Source organism: Leptonotus elevatus, chromosome 19 (genome assembly GCF_054856555.1).
Source record: "Leptonotus elevatus isolate MCC_2025b chromosome 19, RoL_Lele_1.0, whole genome shotgun sequence".
NCBI classification, from domain to species: Eukaryota; Metazoa; Chordata; class Actinopteri; order Syngnathiformes; family Syngnathidae; genus Leptonotus; species Leptonotus elevatus.
Window position 1 is genome coordinate 9,029,470 of NC_141257.1, and position 24,218 is coordinate 9,053,687.

General features: G+C 42.7%; 1 protein-coding gene across 8 annotated transcripts in view; it reads right to left on the reverse strand.

Moving 5' to 3' along the window:
* trps1 (trichorhinophalangeal syndrome I) overlaps positions 1-24,218 on the reverse strand; it is a 160,002-nt gene that overhangs the window by 34,782 nt on the left and 101,002 nt on the right. For 7 of the 8 annotated variants that reach the window (XM_086063259.1, XM_086063256.1, XM_086063257.1 and 4 more), the window contains 7 exons: positions 9,065-9,685; positions 8,068-8,183; positions 5,783-6,296; positions 5,280-5,494; positions 4,259-4,433; positions 3,600-3,828; positions 2,489-3,182 (listed from right to left, as the gene is read on the reverse strand). In XM_086063259.1, the coding sequence (XP_085919385.1) occupies positions 2,489-3,182; positions 3,600-3,828; positions 4,259-4,433; positions 5,280-5,494; positions 5,783-6,296; positions 8,068-8,183; positions 9,065-9,685 (2,564 nt within the window). The remainder of the gene's footprint in view (positions 1-2,488; positions 3,183-3,599; positions 3,829-4,258; positions 4,434-5,279; positions 5,495-5,782; positions 6,297-8,067; positions 8,184-9,064; positions 9,686-24,218) is intronic. The other variant, XM_086063263.1, reaches the window with a different exon arrangement.

Consider the following 24,218-nt stretch of genomic DNA (forward strand, 5'->3'; position numbering starts at 1 on the left):
ACCAAAGTCTCCACTTGGCTGCATGTTTCGCCTCCTCTCAAATTAGATCCTCTGCAGTTATTTGCTCGCAATGTCTAGTCCACAATCACATACTCAGAAACAATGCAGATTGTTTGCTGCCTTGTTCCGACTGACGTGTACATCATGTTGTATATTAGTAGAGCCAAGCCGGTACAGCGTACTGGAAGTTTTAATCCAAAGAGCAACACTCGAAAGCTTGTCTCATTAAGTCAGTCAAAGAAGCAGAAAGTCACACTGGGGATACACAAAAAGGTTGACATCGGCGTACTAAGTCACCACGCAATAAGAGGCACGAGGTTTCAACAATCCAATGCTTCACTAGCATCCGGCCCTTTAAGAAGAAACCCTTTTCTCCTTTGCTGGACTTGTCTTTGCTGATTATTGATTTGGCTCTGTCAGGTGAGTTGAAGAAATGGAAGAAAGCAGCAGGTCGATGCAGTAGCTGGGGAATAATCGCACGAGACGCACGCAGGGAGGGGGAAAAATGACCAGTGTCGCATGTTTCGATAAAATATGACTTTTGCTGCTTTTCGTCTTTGTCATGCCTCATTCTCGGCCTCCCTCCTTCGCAGTTTTATTCCACAAAAATAACATCATTTGACAGTAGCACATGATAAAAAACTTCACTAAGTAAGGGTTGGTGTTAAGTTTCTCAAGTGTTGCCATGGTGATTGATATTATTTTGGGGAAGATTTGAGCAGAGAGAGAAAAACAACTCAAATGATGCAATATTCATGCCAGTCCTTTGCCCTGCCTTACGACGATGAGTCAAAATGATGAGTCAACAGCGACTCTGCATGCATTCATATGCGGCATAAAGCATTTGCCTGTGTGTATGTGTATGCCATGGAAACACAGGGTAAATATTGTGTTGAAGATAAACCAATGAAGTGTGATCGCTTACGGCGCGATTGAAGTAATATGTCATGATTGCAGTGTTTGTGCTTGCCACCTTCCCGCACACACAAATAAACTAGAACGCTTCTTACTAAAAAAGTTGTGATTGAGACAGAAGTCGGTTTGGTTTCATTTGCAATGATGTAAAAATAAAAAATAAAAAGCTTTGCATCATGCTGAGTGTGTTTTTTCTAATATTAGATGACCTGATTCAAGTTTCAGGAAGTTTGTTTGAATTTAAGAATATCATATTAAAAAAATTGTAAATTTAACGACAAATAGGGCCGTCTAAGGATTTTTAAAATGACTTAAAGTGACTTAATGCATTCCAGGCTCAAACTGTCGCCACTATAAAGCCTCTGAATTTGAATCGTTCATATTGGAATTTGAACCGCTGAAAACTGAATTTGAATAACATAAAATTTGTAGTAAACCCATGCAATTAGTTACATTTCCTGTTATTTGGCTTCCATTAAAAAAAAAAAAAAGCTCAGATTATTGCACACGATTGTTTGAACCGTGAATTTGTTGAACGTTCGAGGCACATTTTGCCACTTTAAAGGGATCCACTGTGATAAAGATAGAAAGAGGAAGACGAGTGACTCAGAATGGGTTAATTTTTCTCTTAGCGACTCGCCTCATTGCTTCTCATCTAAATGTTCTTTTCTTTCTTTCTGCCCCACCCGAGAAAATGAGTAAACCTCCTTGCCGACACACCCTGCCTGTCTGCCAAGTGGTTGCCAACACATCATGTGCATGCACACACACACTTCATAATAAGCAAGCCAGCACAGTGTACTGTATTCATACGCAGTGATATTTTCTCAGGCACCATATGAGCGCCATTCACACACTCACTTTTGCCACTAAGATGGAGACATGTCCATGCAATGACTCTATATCCGCCCACACAAAATACATGTGGGCCCATGCTGATTCAATGCAATCATAACCAATACGCTCGACGACCGCAATCTCACTACTGCCAGTCCATGACATCACTTGTGAATTGAGACTCCCCCCTACGGAGAAAGTGGAACTTGACAGGCGGGTTGCCATGGGAACTGTCAACGTTTGTCTTCCCGTCATTACGAAGGCGAGAAGGTGGCATATTCCACTTGGTGATTATGGTGTTTCCAAGTCCAAAATAATCGTCGCAGGTGATGGAGGGAAGCAAATGTTGCTCTTTGGATGAGGAACCATATTTGGTCATTTTTCACAAATTATTATTAATGTAATATACAGTATTTTGGATAGTTAGATATATAATAAATATCAAAAAAATAAAAGACACAAAATTATTTTTTATAATTACTTTGACATATAGTGACAATAAAAGAAAAATAAAGCACAAAGGGTTAATTGCAGATGTGTTGCTGTGTGGACAGTGCCACCAGGGTGCGAGCATGCTACAGCTAAATCTAACTATTTTAAGTAGAAGGGGGCGGCGGGGGGGGGGGGGGGGGGGGGGGTGGGGTGAAAAGCGAGAGTGGCATGATTGACAGCAGTATAAAAGGACGAGAGAAGTGTTTGGAGGGGAGGCGGGGGGTGTACATGTGTTCAACCTTACCCGTAGCAGTGACTGGGACTCCTCTTTAGCAGCTCCTCCTTTCACTTCCTGAACTCCTCCGCTCCCTCCTCCCCCTGTGTATTGCTGAGACGGCATCTGGCTCATTTTCTCCCCTCCGCTGGAGGCGGCTCCAACGCCCAACCGACTGCCTCCACCATACAGTTTGGCCTCTCCCAAAAAAGACTTGGTATCTCCAAGGTAGACCATGCTGGGCGAGGACACGCCGCCGCCCCGCTTCTGCAGCGAGGCCTCGTGGTTGGCGGCAACGAACGCCACGGACAACGGTGAGGGGAACAGGGAGGGTTCGGGTCCCATGCGCTCCTTGGGCACCCACAGGAGTCCGTGGGCCTGCTCGCCGCCTCTCGTCTCCCCGAGGACCCAGCCTTTCTCACGCTCCCTCTCCTTCTCGTCGCCGCCCTCGCTCTTGACGATCTCCTCGCGGCCCCCCTCGGCCAGGCGACCCTCGGGCGGCGCCAACGAGTAGAGGAGCCGAAGATCTCCTTTGCTCTCCTCCTTGATGGCCAAGGTGGAGGGCGCCGAGCAGCCGTTGGCCGACGGCGTTAGGGACGGCGTCAGCGAGGTCGCCGACAGCGACGCGTCGTGACAGTGGGCCGAGTTGAAATGGTCGAGGAGCGCCGACGAATCGGGCGCCGTGAAGTCGCAGTGGCGACAGCGACAGCACGCATGGACACGTCTGCGCAAAAACAATAAAGAAAATAGTATTTCATTAAAAAGTTCACACTAAAGTGCAGTTTGTCAAATAGTGAACAATTCCTCAATAAAGAACATCAAGCTGTTTAATGGCAATCCCATGTGAAGTTTACTGTCTAATAATAACGTTGAAACAATCAAAAAACGTTGCCTTAAGAATGACCACCTAGCTTATTTCTAACATACAGGATCATGGAGATTGCTTTTCACAGATAGCATTGATAGTCACGGTTTAAGGACTCTAGGAAGGGTGGAATAAATTGTGTTAACAGATAATATAAATATATCAACCTCCACGAAAAATAAATTATTTAACTCCTATCTTAAGGCACAACTGTGTACAAACTGGCCACATCCTTAAGAACTAGCACTAGAAATTCAAAGCACAACATGAGCCGACCTGTAGTGTCTGAAGATCTCCTCTTCCACCTCTGTGATGAAGTGACACTTTGAGCAGGAGTACTCCCTGTCCGGCCCGCTGCCGCCGCCGCCGCCCTCCTGTGCCTCGGCCTTAACGTGCGCCGGGGCCCCCTTCAGGTTGATCAGGCTGTGGCAGCCGTCGTAGTGCTGCAGCAGCACGTCGATGTCGGCGGTGGCGAAGGCGCACTGGTCGCACAGGTGGGTGACGCCTGAGGTCGCATGATCACATTCATGGTTTGTGGTTTCCTACTCCAGTGAATGCTGCTGACTATTTTTGCAACTGCTCACATTTACATCTACATAATGTAGTAGCATATCAATGCATTATTATTCATGCTGATAGCATTACTGGCGTCATTTTCAGCTTAGATCTAAAAGTATCAATCTAAAAGCATATATGGTATCTGGTTAGTCATGTATTGTACACTTTGCCATTCACATCTGCATACAAGATACAATTTATTATTCATGTATAGTTCAAGTACTGTGTGTACATTAGATATAATCTACAATTACAGTAGATATTTTGCATTATTTCATATTATACTCACGTGTTGCTACTGCCCACTGGAAATTTTATTCCATATTCTTTGTTTTATTCAACACATAAAGTCCTCCCTGGTCAGTCAAATTAATTACCTTGTGATGCAACAGTGTTCGAGGAAAGAACAGTCGAAACCGATGTCACACTGGGGTCGCTTCTGGGATGAGGGGGAGGCGTGGACCCGCCTGTGTCTTGCTGTGTCTTGCACGGGGGGAATTTGGCGCAACATTTTGGACAGGTGGGCTTCCGGCACGCAAAAGGGTGTGACACCTATTCAGAGAGGCGGGGGGGTAAAAACACAAGAATGATGTGATCTCCAGTATTTGAAACCCCTGCTTTACAGTACTATGTATTTCATCTTGGCAGGGAAAATCAAACAACTGAGAGTTCCTTGGGGATACAGTATGTGCATCATTAATGATACTCTTAATGATGCCATCCCCAATGTTGCTGCTAGGACAAAAAGAAAGATGGAGGTGTCTTGTTTAACTTCAAGAAATAACACACTTCTCACACTTTTTTGGTCCAGGCACAATTTTCATCGCCAAGGTCCGCCTCAATAATCCTAACGGCGATTAAACATCACAACCTTGAACCAAGTGCACCAAGTTTTTCACCTTTCAACCTAAATATTCATGACCTGTTAAATAGAAAGGAACTTTACCAAAATCAACTGATTTAAATGAAATATTCATCCATCGTTGTGAGCAGATGTGCACTGCTTCAACTAACAGCATGGCTACGAACAAAGGAACTCGTTTACAAAAGCACTGTCAGTCTTGCCAATTTAGAGCCTTTTCGAAACCCTCTATTTCCCTCTAAGACACAGGCAGCATGAGCAGAATCCTTTTCCCCTTATTTGACAAATACGGGTAAAGCAACCTGGTTAAAGGCATTTGAACTGAATATTATAAAAAAATATATATACACATTACAAAAGCAATGATTTACATATTCATTATTATTCAGTAAAATTACTTAATTCGTTTTTTTTGGTGTCCCAGTCTCCATATGAAGATATGCAACTTTTTTTCCCAATTGAAATGTATTACAAATTATTTTGTAGACCCCTACACGTTACGCCTCATTTGAGAACTCCCGAAATCAAAAACTCACCTCTCCCAGGTGCTTGTGCGGCTGACAGAGGCCCTGCGGACAGTACATGCAATGCTGGATGCAGCATCGATGAATGGAGTGGTTGTGCTGGTAATGCAGCAGCAACGGAGCAACCACGATCACGTCGGCGGCGTGCGCCATGGAGTAGCGAAAGTCGCACAGCTGGCAGTTGTAGCTGGTGACCACGGCCTCGGCGTCGCCGCTGTTCGGATCGCCTGGGAACAAGAAGGACGTTGCGTCAAAAAGGATTAGAACACCGGAGATTTTGGCCTGACGCTCACACCAGGACAACATTTCGCCATCTTGTGAAATACTGTAAATATTGGTATATTCCACTGCTATATCATTTTTATGGATTGTATGATATTGTCAAATGTAATGTTTAATGTTATAAACTACTGGTCAGAAGTTTAGGGTCACTGGGAAGAGAAACATGTATATATACAGTAGATATATATTTTTTCCCAGTATACTACTGCTCATTAAGCTTGGGCCCAAATTACCTTGGTTGGGACCGGATGACAGATCCTTGCGACTTTTGGACACGTGGTCTCTTTCACCTTCCCTTCGGGAGTCATTAGGGCTTGCCGTGTTCATCCTGTGCCGCTGCTCATAGTGCTCCAAAAGCTTGGCCGAACCTCCCAACCACTCGCAGCTCCAGCTGCAGAACTTGCACCAGTAGTACGCCTGCGTCCCCTCTGTTGGCCAGCCCGACGATTCGGCCCGGACGGGGATGGAATACCCTACCAGGGAGTCGTCCTCCGCTCGGACCGCCACTCGTTCCGCCCCGTCCGCTGTCGGACTCCTCCCTTTGCTCTGGATGTCGTTGTTCAGGAGGGACGTGGCTGGCGGGGTCTTGGCTTTGTTGGGATGCGAGGACAGGAAATGCTGCTCCAGTTCTACTGAATTGCTGCCCATGTAGGTGAAGTTGCAGAATTTGCAGCGGAAGTACTTTGTGTTGCCCTGGCAATCGGAGGTCTTGCGGCCGATTCCGATAAGCGTGCTACCCAACGTCACCTGTTGAATGTAAACATTTCTTACATTATAAAGTAATACAGGAACCAGGTTCGACTTTGTCCAAAACGTGTCATTTAGTTACTGCTGTTAAGACTGCCGAGCCATTAAAAGAAGCATGCCACTTTCCAATGTTGGTGCTTTTTGAAGAGATGCGTGTCATGAGCCAAATACAACTGTGCCGCTACAAAGAAAAATGCCTCTTCGCACTTGAACGCCTCCTCTCTGTATGTATGTGCAATTAAATGCTGCTGCAACTTTAACTAACCAAACCCCCTAACATATATTCCAGGGCAGGTTTCCATGAGATGAGGCCACGGCTGCGAGGCAAGGAAACCTGAAGCCCATCTGTTTTTTATTAGGCTGGCCCCGTAGACTGTAGGTGATTATAACGTGCTGCTGCTGGCTGGATCGGGAGCGCAGGGGCTTACAATGACATTACTACCGTACGACGTGGATTTATCTCCGAGCAGATCTGCGGTCTCATGCGGACGCTAGGCGGTCCGGCGGCGGCAGTTTGTCAATGCAAAAGAAAGCCTTTTGGAAAATCCAGATGTAGTGTTAGAATTTTGAATTTAAAACCAGAAACATGACATCATTTGTTCTTGCTTGACCATCGAATTAGTTTCTTTGATGTTTTTTTACCAAACGTCTTTCGTTACACAGCAAAACTGAGAGCAGCATTAGCACTGGAATAAACATGAACATGAAAGTTAAACGTTAATTAACTGTCTTCGAAATCCATTTCCGACAAGGGCTGCTTTAAAAAAAATATATATATTTTTTTTTTAACAGGGCCATGCTAGCAGGTGAGTTTTGTATGAGTCCCTTAAAATACAAAAAGGGTCCAAATGAAGACCTCAAATAACAGACTTCCTTATTTTATTTCAGTTTTCTGTGGGGGACACATAAAAATATATATACATTTTCACCAGTACTGCAAAAACTGGTGTGTTTTAATGAATCGTGAGGGCCTCCCCCAGAAGACGATTCATTCGTCAAAAACATTTCCAAGAGTGTGAGTAGCGTGCATGAAGTTAAATTTTCCAGATGTAGACCTGTTTTGGATTTCTTTAGACAGCAAACAACGTAAACAATCAATGCTCTCTAACTGCAAATCTTTGTCAAGTGGGAAAACATTGAAAGTCACAGGGTAGGACAAGGTGAGGGGAAAAAGCAGTAAGACAGATGAAACGTAAATTGAAAAGTTTGACAGTAGGTAAACAAAAGTCAAAAGCTGAGTTAAACTTGTCTGACAGCTGCTTCATTACATTGGCCAGTGTTTCGAAGCCTCCTTAAGTAACCCTTCATCTTGACGACACCCCCCCCCCCCCCACCACCCCGCTATCATTTTGTTCCACCCCGCAAAATCTCACCGGCAATCCCGTTTTAGCAAATTACAGCATGGAACTTTCCAAACACATGCGGGAGAGAGAACGAGAAACCAAGAATGAGGGAATGAGGGAATAAGAGAATAGCGACTCCTTTGATACTTTTTATTTTTTTTATTTGTAAGTGTGCGTTTGTGAAATGCAAGGCATTCTGCAGGGAGTTTGTGCGTGTGGCGTATGTGCGCTGATTTAAAGTGTGGCTTAACGTTTAAAATACTTAATATGAGATTATATAGAGCAAACTAACATGACTGAACACAACTGAATAATAGTACATGTATAAGTAAAGGAGTTCCCTGTCTATGACATGCTAGCTCCAGTGTAAGATGGCTCTGACCCTCAATGAACTCCTGTATTCCAATAATATCAATGTTGATTCCCACCTGGATGTCATAAGTGCCGTTCATCATCACTGTCCTGTGTTGCTGATGGTGGAGCTCCGGCCTGCTCGCGGCAGACTCTTTGGTTTGGTTCCTGTTCCCTTCTCCTGACTGCATGACTGTGAGAACAAACACAAGGATGGACGGACGAGTCAGAACTGCAAAAGCTGTGGGACTCGGACCGCCAAAAGCAAAAATGTTAAGTTGAGGAAAATGCCATGCAATGGTAAAATTAATGTTGCTTAAAGTTAAATGTCATACCTTCAAATACCATACATCAATTTTTTTTTTTACAACCAGACATGAATTGCAACAGTTTTTAAACCCTAAAAATAAATGTAAGGTTGCAGATTAAAACTACACACAAATTAGAACAGAAATTACTGTTGAATATAACAAAAATATATAACTTGTACAAATCACACCAAAATGTACAATTAAAGAGAAAGTACGTGTGCAGTACGTTTGACACCCGAGAGTCACTGCCCATGGCCCTTTGGGCCACATGGGCTAATGTTTCCTAATAAATCGCGGAGGGAAGAAGTTTGCAGTGGGTGAGCTGTAATTTCCCACTAAATTATCATCATAAAACAGTCTTCACAAAAAAATAATGAAAAGTTCCAGCGAACGAGTTCAGTCTCTATGAAATGCATCATTGCAATTTAATAGCATTTTGCACAAAAACTCAACTTATTTTCATGAACAAACTTATTTGGTGTAGCGGTGAGCATTTCCAACCAAAAAAAAGACATCAAGTGAATTTGTGAGAGGGATGGAGGATGTGTGAACAGGCAGGCATAGTGAAACGTGCTCCAAGCCAATAAATGAGTCTACTGTGATGACTGCGATGTGGCAGAAAGGCTGTTCACAGAACTTGTTTGCATTTTCAATGAACTACCCTTTGACAAACCCCACGGACACACTGTTTCACTTGCTACTTTGTGTTCTTTACGACCACTTCACACAAAGAGGGTGCAAAACAAGCCAAGCTAGGAGTTACCTAGAGGTGTGTGCGGGGGCGCCATGTTGTGGAGAGCCAGGATGTGTGTGTCGAGGGCAGCGTCCTGCCGTGTGCGGTTGTGCAGGCCGAGGTGATACTTCCTAAAGTGCTTCACCAGGTCGGCGGGGTCGTTGCCGTAGTAACCGTAACCGCACACGTTGCACTTGAAGTCCTGCAGCTTGGGGGAGGGGCTGGAGGAGAGCGGCGGCGTGTCCGGGGCCGACTCTGCCCTGCCTGCGTCCGACCCGGGGGGCTCGCCTTTGCCCACCTTGTCCTCAGGGTCCGACTCGGCCGCTTTGAGTCCTCCTTGTGAAGGCCTACCTCCGCCTCCTCCTCCCCTCCGCCCGCCTCGCTCCTCGTTGCCAACGGATGAGGGCGAGAGAGATGAGGAAATGCACTCACTTTCTCCTTCCTCCTCCTCCTCCTCGTCGGGATCCTCATCGCCCCGGACTCGCTCCTCGGGCTCCGAGGGACGGCTTATTCGGTCGGCCTCGGCTCCCACGCGCCCCTCGTCTTCCTCGCCGTCCTCCTCCTCCTCGCCTGCTGGCCTCCTCCCCTCTTCCTCCTCCTCCTCCTCACCTCCCACACTGCGGATAGGGGGATTCTTCTTCCTCACCATCGCTGTGAAGATGCAGAAAGTTGTGTGTTACTTCTACGATACCATATTGTGATACTGTACAATACCCGTGGTATCATGATACAGCAATCGTGTAAAATTCAATATTTGAAGGGTGTTCAACGCCACTTTTTTCAGACCGATACTAGTAGGAGTACTCAATACGAGTGGTCACCGATACTAAAAACCGATACCACTAGTACTTAGTTTTGAAACAAAGAAATTCACCCAAAAATAATAACAGATCATTTAAAGGAAAGACTTACACATCTAAATATAGCATTATTCCTTATAATTGCATGAAATTAATGACAATTTTCCATTCTTATAATTTTTAGTCTGATTGAAAAACAGCCACAAGAGGGCAGCCAATACTGGGATCGGCTGCCGTCGCTTATAAGTATCACTATACACAAATTGCATGAGGATCAGTATAATGGAAGAACATCTTCTGGTTCATATCATAAAACACTACTAGGTGATACTATATCATAGTGATATTTTGCCAATTCATGATACATAATATATTGCATAAATATGTAATCAAGCAAAAACAACATCAATTCTTATTCCCTGTTAACCTGCAATCTTAGTGAGTATGTTTGCATGTTACAACAAAAACAACAACATAAAGACGCATACTAAGTGCAGAAGAATGGACTGTAGGCTGAATTATGTATAACTACTGTAGCAATATGCTTGAGGTGCAAAATGGGTCAATGAAATCAGAAAGCGAGATATGGACAAAAAAGACGTTCTTTGTGTATCCACGAGTCTTTCCTTCTCTTTCTTAGCCATGCAACTATTAAAATAAAGTAATTTATGTCTGCCAGGGCCCACGCCTCAACCAACCCTGGCACTAACTCCTTGTGTGTGCATGTGTGTGTGTGTGTGTGTGAGATGGAGTGCGGGGAGCAGAGGAAAATCTCATCTGATGCTCACCACACCCAAGTCAGAATTCATCACACACACACACGCACACACAAAGTGGAAAACGACATCGTTGTGGTGAAGTGATGACGCAAAAAGTCCCAAGATTAAGGAGCTCGCGAGTGACCAAACTGTGTTTCCATCTGTTGGCCGACGGACGTCCATTAAGATGAGGGTCATAAAACTGTGAATTTAATCAGAACCAATTAGTTGCCAACATTGCTGATGCACGGCAATTATAGGAAGGCCCATTTTATGCCAAAGTAGAGCAGTAACTTTGAAAAGCCATCCATCTATTTTCTATATCCCTAATCCTCATTATGGTGCGCTGGAAGCTATCCCAGGTCACTCCAGACTGGTCATCGGTCAATCACACATACAGACAACCATTCACACTAACATTTACACCTATGGACAATTTAGTCTTCAGTGCATAACAAGCATGTTTTAGGAATGTGGGAGAAAGCCAGAGGGGACCTGGAGAAAACCAACACAAGCAAGCCAAGATATAAACCTAGAACCTCTAAACTAAGAGACAGACTAACCACTGCTCCACCATGATGCTGCATTTTAAATCAGTCTGACTGACTGTCAAACCTTAAAAATGCAATTCTAGAGTATCCCAACTAAGGCAGTACAACATTTCTTAGCAGATGATCACATTAAAAAAAAAATCATAAATTAGTTCTTAGTTCTATTCGTACTAATGCAAACCCCATAGAATGACATCTGGGTCCGAACTGGGATTGGATCCCGCCTATTCAGGACTGCCGAGCCACTGCCTGTGCATGCTTCAGGCTGTATGCACAGGCTGGAACCATTACTATCAAGTGCAATTAGGTGCAAGCCGCCACAACATACTGACTTCACTGCATATCAGCAACTGCTACTCGCTACAATTACCCACGCCGCCTCCGAAAAAAACAACGCTAAGCGGCCCTCGCGATATGACAGGTAGGATGAATGTGACGCTTAATCGTTTCCATCATCGTGAATTAGCCGGTGGGACTATTATCTAAAATTGATGATAATGACCCTTAGACGACCGCTGAGGGATACGCTGACATGAGTGTTACAACTTTCCCGGTTGATGACAAAGTAGGGGAACCAAACTGAAGAAAAAATATGAAAATAAGACTAGCTGGCTTTCAAGATTTCAAGGAAGTAATTTAAAAAAAAATGCCACTATTAAGTAAACGGAAGGATTTTTTTTTCCTCACGCAGAAAATCCGAGAACAAAACTACTGGTAACGGGGGCCGACCAACCCTGGCATGAGTAATTGACACCTTTCCAAAAATGTGCATAATGACCTCTATTATTAGTAAATATATCACAAACAATGATCCCAAAATATTTTCATCGGCAAAACTCATCATACGGTACACTTCCAATAAATGATTTCTGACATATTGTCTGCTAACGACTCTAGTGGAGACTTACCACTTCAACTTCATTGGCATCAAAGTACTACTTTCCTATTTAAAAGGGTGTTAATGCCAATTTGTGGCATCTTAGGGAGAAAGAGCACAAAACATTTGAATATGAGTTATTCAGCAAATAGATGGGGATAGGTTCCAAAAACAAACCGCAAATTCCTCAATAGTTTTAGCCCAAACAAGGTTGCAAATTGCAATATTATTAATATAGAAACGTATGCCTTCACATCCCTGTTTCAAGATCACAGAACACCCTTCATCCCTGTCCCCGCTTTTACTACCTTGTGTTAACTAGGTTTCCTGGAAAAACAGCCTTCCTCCAAAAGTACAAAGCAGTTATTTAGACGTCATTGTCACACGTGATTACTTGATGCCCTCGTGATGGGACTTCATGGCTACGTTGGCTTGTCACTTCAAGTTAGCACTCTTTGAAGTAAAAAGTTAATAAAAGCGCTGTATATGAACGTGTATGCTTTCATGCCCAGACAGACAAAACATATGCGTTCCTGAAACCAAGCCAAGCTGTAATGGGAATCAGACACAAGCGCCGGTTACGAGGAGTAGGAGGGGGAGGGTTGCGTTTTGAGCACCGATCGAGCTCTGGCCAAGCGTGGGTGTGATTTATGGATTATCAATGATCAACTGTGGAGTTTTAATCAATGAGGCTTTGTAGGACCAAAAGCTGTCATTTTAAGGTATGGACACAACATTTGATTTCAAACAAATGTGCAACTTGAACTTGTTGCCAACCAAATTTAAAGTCAATAATGGATAATGAATGAATGAATGAATGCCAGAGTGTCAGTACCTCTGCATGCCCGCAATGTGTTACTTTGCTTTTTTACACGCTTATGCATTTTAAACTCACTTTAAAGTTTTAGCCTCAGGAAGTCAAGGAAGTTAGAAAACAGTGTTGTTGGGAATGTAGTTTCTCTGTGGTATGAACAGTTTATTGCATGAAAATATGGATTCCCCATTACCTTTCACTGTTGCCGATTTATCACGAGTACTGTATACCGTTAATCAGAATTTGGTTCAAGGTCGTATTTCAGGGCTGTAGTCTACTAGTCTTGAAACGTTTGGAGTTGACAACAAAGCAACCATATCAACCAAGTCGACGTCACCAACCAAACCAACTCAACTAACAAATCCAATCAACCTAATTACTGAGAAGACGGATCAGAACTATGCTACAAATACTAATTTATTTACAGATATACAACTATAAAATGTTGTGTGAGCAACGCTGACTCATCACATGGCTAGATTTGAAAGTGTTTTCTTTCTGTTTTTTGTTTTTTGACATGCCGTTCGTCATTCACTCCATGGTCAGCGCCATTTTTCCTCACAATTGTGACACACACACGTTTTACTATCTACGGAAACATTTATTGTTTCTACCACACATATAAATACTCTGCTCAAGTGAAAGATGCATATACCTCTTGCATAGCAAATAGCTCTCTCCAAGAAGCATGCAACTCCCATATAAAGACATCCGGTTAGTGGAGTTAAGAACTTCATGTAGAGAAGTGTCATCATAAATGTCAAAACTAATTAGGCAGTTTCAAGACCTTTCAAATCAAATTCGACTATTAAATTGCTCTCTTCCCAATCGTACTTCTTTTGTGGATGCACACGCTCCGTATCACTCCATCTTTCATCCATCACTCTCAATTAATTTGTCATACACATCCACACACATTCATCATGCTCTCAGTTCCGCCAATTTTACTTTGCTCTGTCTCCAGCCTTATCTTGACACAAAACTTGGTGTGTATTATTAACACCTTGTTCAGGTAAGACTACCGTTTTGGGGTAACACTAGTTTGGCCTTTAAGCCAGTCCAACTATTATTAATCATCCCTGAAATGCTTTGCTAGTTTGTGTGATTACAATGGAGGTTATACTGAGCTGTGTGAATTGAATATTGATCCAATTATAGACACGCAGGGGGCGCCACAAGACATCAGTGACCTGCAATACTGTTACAGGTCAGAAGGGGCCATTTTGAAAAGAGGCTTGTAATTTCAACATGGCAAATAGAATACAATTAATCTAAAATGACTCGTCAAACACGTCGATGACTGTGTACCAGTCAAAAGTTATATGCCGTATTGCCGTTACAAAATAAACACTCACACAAATGATCACTATCCTCAGCAACTAGGGAGTATTTCAGTCGCAAAGCGAAACAGAAGACAATGCATCTCTTCTGTTATTTCAATAATCTGCGACCTGAGAGTTTATAAGACTGAATAGTCTGCCCTCTTGTCTGGATTTTGACTTCATAAACACACACACACGCGCAGACACACACGCACTAAAACGCAGACAGAGCTTCCCCCACTATGGTCTTTAGAGCATACGCTGTCTGAGTGTGTGAATGTCATCAAATATAGCATGTGTGGTCAACTCCCATTTTGTTCATGAAAAACATTTCTCTAGTTTTCTCTATCACTGTTAGCATGAGAAGCCAACAGTGCAGTCTACAGATTTGCTAGGTGCTTGTTCTTGTCAAACACTTAATGGGTCCGATTTTTTTTTAAACTGTAATAATCCATGCACTGTGTATGCCAGTGGTATGTAGTGAAAAGGCAGAAAATGTAAACGCTCTTTCACTAGATTGCTGAATGTATACAGTTAAACCATGCAGCCACCTGTTGCCATTCCTAAAATAAAATGTTACCCTTGTGTTCAACTAAACAGGCCCAGATTTTACACTGACGCAGTCAATTTGTAAGTAAATTGAGACAAGACCATCATTATTTCAGTAAATATACTGGGTGGCATTTTTGATTGGTTGAATGTCATAAGACTTTTCTAAATATGTTGCTTGGCTCAATAAACACTCCAGAAAACTGTGTTGCACTAATTGGTAAGTGCCATTCAGCAGTTTGGAGATGAAGTGCTGTCTGCATGAATGAAAATACAAATCACATCCACTTTTTTTCTTTACACTCTGCACCCAATCCGCATGGAAACGAAAGCCATACTCAGCACAGGCCCAATTGGAAAGACAGGACTACCCCCACAGAACACAAACAAGACTTAAAAAAAAAAAAAAAAGGCAATGTGCTGTAACTCTTGATCCTTTCAGTAATTTGTCGAAAGCACATCGCAAACATGTTATTAAGACATATGGGAACCGTTTTAAATTGCGGGAAAAATGTCGCCTTTAGGGCATTCAACCTTCGAGCTAACTATGTGGAAAGCTCTTACTAACACAATGAGCGGGTGTAATTAATTATAGCTAAACAAGCTGCTGAGGCTAAACAATAGTACAACCCGTATGGATGTCTCGCACGCACACACACACACAGAGGCCGCTCAGAATCTCCCATTGATGTATACATGGAAGTATGAACTGTTGGTTTAACATGCTCTGACCCCCGCTAATGGAATAACCAGGAATAAATGAATGTAAAACAGAGACAAATGAACGTTAACATGCAATGATGCGATAGTTTGAGGGAATTTCACCAACTGGGAGCACCTGAACATGGACGCAAATTGTGCAATAATAAAACGTGCACACAATAATCTAATAGGATTGATCGGGGCAGATTAATTTCATCTCATTGGATTCTATATGACTGAAATTAATGATTAAATCCTTTGTAATGAAACATTAAAAGGATTAGTTCCAACTATTCTGTGCTAATAATTTATAGTATTTAAAGTGGATCCCACTGAGTTACATCCCTGAAGTACCCCACTTGGTTTACAAAAGTCCAGAAGAAATGCAAGATAAACAAAACGCACAAACAGAAGAGAGAGTATGTGGTGGCAATGAGATACGATAATTTCCTGGCATACGCGTTTTGAAGAATACAACAAACACATACGGATACAAAATTGCATGAGAAGGACACAGAAACAGTTCAAAAAGCCTCGAAGGCCTCAGTCTGAGCTTTCATTTCCTCTGTCCTCCCCCCCCCACCACAAAAAAAAGGACAAAAATGTTGAAAACCACGCAGACGTGTATGCACACTGTGAGCCGATGGTTATCAAGAGCTGTGACCCGCCCGCAGGAACTACACAGCACACAAATAGCTTGTCGTAAAAACAAGCTGATGAAACTGTGACTATAATGGTAATATGTGACAATGCAGGACACAAAAACATGGATTTCTTGAGTAAGGAAGTCTACATAAAAAAAAAAAGTTACAATATACTGTATAACCAACATACATTTCTGAATATAGATTGCTTTTGACCATAAACACTTGAGGACAGAGCGCTAAAAACAAATTAAAATCCTGTTTGTTCATTTCTCAAGAACAGTTAATTTTCCTGGGTCAACTTTGTCAGCTGCTCAACTTGTTTTGTGTTTTCTTTTACTGGGGGTGGAGCATTTGAAGATATTTTTTTTTAATGTATATTGGGATCGGAGAATCTTTTGCCATAGACATCGGAGTGATTATGCAATTATATCACTACAATCGAGTGCAGAAAAATGGCTGTCCATCCAGATTGTCCAAATACAGTTCCCGACTAACAGTAGCGACAAATTTGTTACTAAGAGGGAATGTCTGTCCAGTTTATCCACAATGACACGCATCAAGATCTCAGATCTTTTTACCATTCTCTATCAGATCGTCGTGCTACTGAAATTATAATATCGATGTTGGATCATGGTGATCACACATGATTCGGCATGGGCCGGTATCACTTTGATGATGAGACTCGACTGTCCCGAGTTACCTCCTTGCTCATTTTAAATAGATGCAGGTGTGGAGTCATAATGAAGGCAAAAGGTAGACAATCTTTGATGGCAAAGGAATGCAATCTGTTGTTCTCACGCCAGTCTTAACTGCTGGTACGCCCTTAGATATGAACAAACAAAATCGCGCACACACAGACACAAATGCTGGCACACAGACAAACCAGATTTCACTGCTGAGATCAGCAGTTACTACACCCTTAATCTTTTCATCGACTGGCTTTTGTTGACAACCTCTCCCCTCTGCCTTTTATTCCTCGCCCTGATCCTCCTCTGATATACGCCACTGATGAATCACACGCATACATAAAAATGAAATGATAAGATGGGTGTGCTGGTTGAGGTTTCCCTTTTGTGATGTTTTGGAAAACTGACAGTCGGATGAGTCATCGGCGAGCGAGTCAAAACTAGAGCGTCTTGGCTGTATCGTGTCAAATATACACGTGCGTCGATTGTGGAATGAAAGAAAAACACGACAAATCCCGCTGTCAATCACTCTGTCTATCACTCGCCGGCCGCCTGATAAATACGTGTGCCATTGCACGCTTGAGTACACAGACTGCAAAACAAACCACAATCTTGGCAGCGGTACAGATGTGCAGGTGGAAGGAGGGAGCGCAACTTGTATCCTTGCTGCAGGGTGACAGACAATAAAACATCTTACCTGAGGGGTCCCCGTCACGGTTCAAAGTTTTACAGTCATTGTTGGCTGAGGTAACAATCTCTTGTAAATAAGACTCACCAAACCTGCAATTCAGCATTTGATCTCTCGCTGCTAATTACACATAATCTCTCAAAAAAGACAAAAGACAACATGGTCATGTGAGACTCACGGAAGATATAACAGTCAGATAAAAGGGAGGAGGAAGAAGGACAGATTTAAACCAGAGATGAGTAGAGGAGAGGGCTCACAAGACAAGAAGGAAGGGGAGATGTGAATTCATTGCCTTAAAAGCAGATGGGAGTCAAACGGCGTGATAACAATCAGACTACACATCCACACCGATGACCCATGACTCTCTCGCTCTCGCGTTCTCTCTCTCTCTCAGACAGATAAGCAGATACAGAGTGTCAAATTCCGAGCCCATCACGCACTGGTGTGACACTCGGCAGATCCCTGGAGCGGAGATCTCCTTTTTGTCTTGTTTTGGACAGACGGGGATGTCAAAGGGTCGGGATGCCTCTGAAGAGGGTCAGGATGACAAATCGAGTCCTCAGAACGAGGCTGAGGGTGCACCCTGTAATGTGTTTCAAAAAGTAAGAAGAGTTATACTATCCGCAGACAATTTTATTTTGCAAGGTTCCTGCTACAAAACTCCTACTTATGCATGCTGGCAACGTTGAAGTACAACCACAGTAGCACCTATTTTCAAAGGACTTACTATGCTTATTCATCAGGCTTGTTCAGGCCTCTGCGGTGGGAGATCATGGGATCATGAAAAATATATTTTATTTTAAAGGATCGGCTGATCACAGAGTCCCCAAAATTAAGGAAATCGAGGCAGATACTGATCCCGTTATATATATATTTACAGTCAATTTAAGGTATCTGATTTGATTCTGTCTGTTAGCTTACAAGTTCCCTTGACCAAAGTCTTGTCATCAGGATAGGAAGAAGAAATTAAGCGGTGCAGTACTTGTAACTTATGAAGTACCTTCATCTTCACAAAACATAAGTTGGACATTTATAATTTCCAATAAATGAGTGAGAAAAGGCAGTGGGAAAAAACCCTGCAATTGAGTGGCAAGCGGTTCAGGGTGTTGTCCACCCTTTGCCCAAAGTCAGCTAGGATAGGCTCAAACTCAATCATAACTTGAACAGGATAAGTGGCATTTGCTATTGTTGAGGAGTGCAATGACACGGTCGTTCTATAGCACAAGCGAGACAGACAAGAAAAAAAATTGGGTGCGCTTAAGTCCCCAAAGTTCCATGCGTCACCTCACCACAAATCACTGTGGTGGCAAATGATCTGCCTCCCCTCCCTGTGTCTATGTGGCACTCTCTTTTACTCCCTCTGTCCTATTATGGACAAAGCAACTGTGTTGATGTCAGTCCGACGGAGGCTTGATTCACCGACCGACCGTCCTCGTCTGAATGTGCACGGGTGCGTGCTAGATAACAGATAAGGCCATATATAAACAGCACTTGAAAGCAGAAATGTAAATGTTTGGACGTGGCTGCAGAACGTGGGGCTGCATCGAGATACCGCAGAGAGCAAAGAGAGACTGCGATGAGATGAAAGTTCACGCCGGGAGAAGACGCAGGAGGCCGCAGTCGGATGCCTCTCGTTAATCAAGTCCTGAGGAACTTGTTATCACGAAATCCATAGTTTGTAAGTGGGGATGCTGCAAGTTTGGCGAGGCCAAAGGAGATGGATGTTGCTCTTTTGCGTAGCACAATGGAAATCAAATGAAAACCTAATGACATGATGCTTAAAAGAAATGCAGCAACGCCAATAAAAAAACTTTCTTGGGAGTAAAGGAGGAAATAATTCAATAATCTTTTAATCAGTTCTCACTGGTCACTACAGATCCAACACAAACTACGGCTTACAAACCCCTACATGTTACTAACCCCAGTTTGAAAGCCATTAGTTATTTTCCTTTCCTGTACACGAGAATGTTCCATTAGCATGAAGAGGCAGCACAGGAGAAGAATATTGGCTAAACCATGAGCAGGACTTTTGATTTGACTTTTACACTTGGCTGAAAAATGTATTACGAGTGCATCAAACACCCCAGGCGACCTGGTTTTGCCTGGAGCGCTGCTACGGTTTTCTCCTTTTTAATCAACAGGCGATAAGCACAATTGACTTGCTGCCTCCCCGGTCTTCATTTCCATGGGAGATCCAATCAGACATGTTACGACCAGGCGTGAATTCAAGTCCACGGGGGTTTGCAGAGGATGTCTAGGTCTTGTGTGACTTACCTGACTTTACAGGCGGCGCTAGATCATTTGACTAGGCTTGGTTGCGGATTTTAAAAGGCCACAAAAAAATTTTGTTCCATTAATTCCATCAATCCCTCTGGACCAGTGTTTGCTAACTGGTGCTTGGGGCTAGTTCCTTAGTTGTTGGGCATAGACAATGCTCAGCCCTGAGTGCAAGTCGGTATTTCATTAGTCATTTTTCCAGATAAAAAGCTCTGAAAATAAGGAGATAGATATATGCTTCTCATTTGACAGCGACAGTGTTCAATAATTGTTCCCGCTCCAGGGGCCTAATAAAAAAGTTCTTCTTCTGTGAGCATGTTAACATGAAGCCTAAAACCTCTTCTTTTTTTTTGGGACGGGGTGAGGGGCGCACTCCATTGCGGAAACTTGATGGAGCCACCAAAACGAGAGCCGGCTCTCCCAACAGATGTTGTACATTAAATGGAACATGTTGAAACTACACCAAAGAGCAACCATTAGAAACAAAAAGGCCTTTCTTGCAGCTGTTACAATACAAATTGAGTTAGTGAGCCACTTCTGTAAGAATTTTCTTGCTTGCCTTTGTTTGACCTAATAGTCTGAGGTTTATAATCGCTCAAGTAAGAAGTAGATCTATAACTGGTTTGTTCACTTCTATGTAACAGACGGAGCAATAATAACTAATTAAGCAAACCAGTTTTTTCTTACTATTCTTACAAATCAAAGTTCTAAGAAAACTTGGTAAATGTTCAGTTTCTTGCGGGTGTACATAGATCTGCTTACATCTGTCAACACGTGACGGCCGACGAGGAGCGCGTTCAAGCATTTCTGCATGTGTGAGACGTTGATTGTTCGCAGGTCTCGGCACTCTCGACCACTGCGCCAACTGTTACGCCAAAGTAAACCAAAAGTCGCAAGGAAAACGGACACAAAGAAAACATGAGAAAAGTACATGGGGGGAAAAACCGAAGTGATAATTTCGGAACAAGCCAAAAACAAGTAAGAAACACTATCGGGCAGGATAAACCGGGCTTGAAAATACATATTCAGCAAGTGTTGGACATTAGGGGTCGGAATTGCATAGTAACTGGAGATATGATATTTAGATATGGTTGCCAAAGATATCAATGCTCTCACTAGGGTTGTAATGGTACATGTGTTCATATTCAGATTTGTCTGTCTGGCACAGACCGTATGGGTTCCCACACGGAACACATTAGGTAAAGGGACAGAAGTGGAAATCCCTTGCGCACTTGCCACATGCTACTCTGTAAACAAATACAGTGCAGCTGAGGCTCTGGTTAGCGGATGACATGGCTAGCAATGCACACTTTGCACAAGCATGAAACATTATCCTGAAATCCCTCCTTTTTCTTTTAAGGTTGTCATTATTAATAAGATGACGTCACAGAGGAACTGGAGCCTACCCAGCTGATTTTTAGCAAGTTGTTTATATAGCGGCTAGCGGGCGAAACTTCTTATGTCCAAAATTGGTTAATTTGGTCAGGTTTTTAATATACTCAAAAATCAATACCATTGGTCAGCCTCCTATTCATATTTTTACAAATTAACTAATAGTAAGTGTTTAAGTTGTCGCTCTCTCTCTGACGATGCAATGGTCCAACATTTTGTCTTTATTTTTTGTCCAATGGCAAAGTACAATTCGAACCTTGATATTTGGGGTGCAAATACACCCAGTAGATTTTCTTTCCGGCCATCAGCGTATGACTTTCGGCTTGTCCTGTCAGGAGTTGCCACAGCAAGTCACTCCCATTTGTTCAGCATAATTTTTTATGCTTTTCCTGACCAACCAGCACACCCATTTTTTGTATCAGGGCTTAGAGCTGTCCACGGCTGGGTGTTGGGGAACTGGCGAAAACATTGGTTTTTATCTGCCGTTTAGCTCAGCAACGATGACAGTACTGAAATTCACATCATATTTATTCACATCATATGACTAATGGATATTTTGTGGCACTCCTACGAGACAGCAATGACATCATCAACAAGCTTCCCTTCCAGCACTGCGCACTGTATACGGCGAGGTGTGACAGTGAGGGTATTGTGATTTCGTTAGGTGGCGAGTGAAAGTGAGCAAGGTTGCCTCTGACATCACTACTCCGAGTGGAGCTTTTTTTTTTTTTTCCTTCTTCTCAAGACGGTTTTGTTTTTACAGCTTCAACTCTGGGCAGACCCAACCGCTGTGTGTGCGCACACAACACACACACACACACACACGCACGCACGCACAAACCCCTAAAGAGGCCTTTTTCCACATAGGGCCATATGGTGCAGACAGGCGCACGGAAACAATTCTCCAAAAACAACACACACTCTACATTTAGAAACCTGTCATCCAGACACACAGTACTACACACACACACTTACGCACACACACACACAGTTAAATCTGCTGAATGAATTGCTGCCTTGTTCGGCGGTGCGCTAATGGCAAGGAACCTGCCATAGAGATTACCACACTTGCACACTCACATTCTGCATTAGGTATTCTGGGGCAATTATCCATTGGTCCCAAATTTAATACACCAATAGAGGCCTATACACAAGCCCATAAAGACAGCTGATATTTAGCTTGTCCTGGCATGATTACATCTTTAATATAGCAGAGTAGGGTAATAAATTTAGAAAATAAATAAATAACTGTGCAGTGAATGACTGGCTGTGGCGTGGCTCTTCAAAGTAAGATATGTGTTTCCATGCTATATTCCAAACTAGCAATCCAAACTTCCAGTAACTTCCACCACCCAGCTCTGGCAGCCAGTGGACTGGCGGTGAGCACGCAGTCACCACATTCAACAACATGGCAACGCGTTCGGTCATTTGTGCAGCTAGACGGCCGGATTAAGCAACCGTGTGGAATTGATTCATCGCGTCTTGAGGAAAAATGGAGTGCACTGCTAGTTTTGTAACCCAAACAACAGCAGCAACATGACTGCAAGTAAACTACTTCAGCTGCACAGACTTCACAACAACAATGGCATAGAAACAAGAGTTCAGAACATTCAGAGAGAATTGACCAACTTAACATGCTGACAGAGTGTAAATGTATTGAGTTTATCCAGGCTTGCCCAGTCAGTAGACTCTTCAGTGTTCAACTCTCACTAGACTGTGTTCATTAAAAATAACTAGCTAATCAATGTATGGATTCCCTATAGTTGATCAGGGAAATGAAGTACAGCGCCGATCTGGATACTTTTATTTCCTATACATTTTTACATAAAGAGTTGTGTTTTTTATCAGACAGTTAGACCAAGGTATTTCATGTTTAAAACCAGTTTTTTTTTTTTTGATATATTGGTAAAAACGTAGATTATACATTCAGCAATTGACAGTGTCCAAATGCACACAATTTATTTCTCCTTGACCTATTTACACATAAATAATAGTGGTTCTGATGTTGGAGGTGAGGGGGGGGGGGGGGAATTTCAAAGTGCACGATTCATAATATTTGAATTCATCTAGAAAAATAATGTTTAAATTCTATCAACTGATTGATTCAATATAATAATCAATCATTTCATAAGAAAATAATTTATCAAGCTACATTAATTCAGTAATTTTATTTCAAATATTTTGATATAAAAATGAATCTAAAATACTATGAAAAATAATAAATACAATTTAAGAAAATAAGAAAATAATTGATTTTATCTTTAATTTTTAAAGTCTCTATTTGGAGCTTGTGTGGCGTTTTCTCCGTGTACTTCCTCCCGCATTCCAAAAACATGCACTGAAGATAGGTATGAGTGTGAATTTTGCAAAATGTACCCTGCAAGAGATGGACAAGCAGTCTATGGTGCACCCCGCCTCTCATTCAAAGTCAGATGGGATTGACTGCTGCACAACCCTAACCCTACCAAGTAGAACAGAAAATGGATAGCTGGATTATTCTTCTGCTTTTATCATCTGAGCAAGTTTGGATGCTTTAGCTGGTGGCTAATGCATCATCCCGGTCCCTTTACCACCCTTTTTATTGTCAGTGGTGCTCACAGCCTTTGCCTGACCCCCATGTATCCCTGTTTTTTTTTTTAACCACAGCTGGCCCTTGCTCCAATAAAAGAAATAGATTGAGGGAAAAAAATGTAGTAAAATCCAACAGCGCTCATGTAATTGAAAGCTCTCCGCCAAACATCTTTAATAATGTCAGGAACACAAGGGCAGACAGTATAAAAAAAAAAAAAAAAGAAGAAGCTCATGTGTAACTAATATGGCTTAAATGTTTAACTCTTTTAGGAAAACCAGCAACGCTGTGGAGCTGACTTTGCAATAATTCCCTCCCAGACACACTCGCTGCAGCAGCTGTATGGCTCACCGGCATATGGATTAAATAAATACAGTGTGCGCGGAGCTTGTTAACACTTGTTCACTTGGCCAAGGCACGCGGTGGTAGCCAAAGAACGGAAGAAAAAAAAGAAAAGACAACACACCCTGTGGCGGCACACATACAAGCAGGTGAGCGGGTGTAGCTCGGCTTAGCGTGGGAGCGAGTCGCAACACATAATGTAATTGCTCG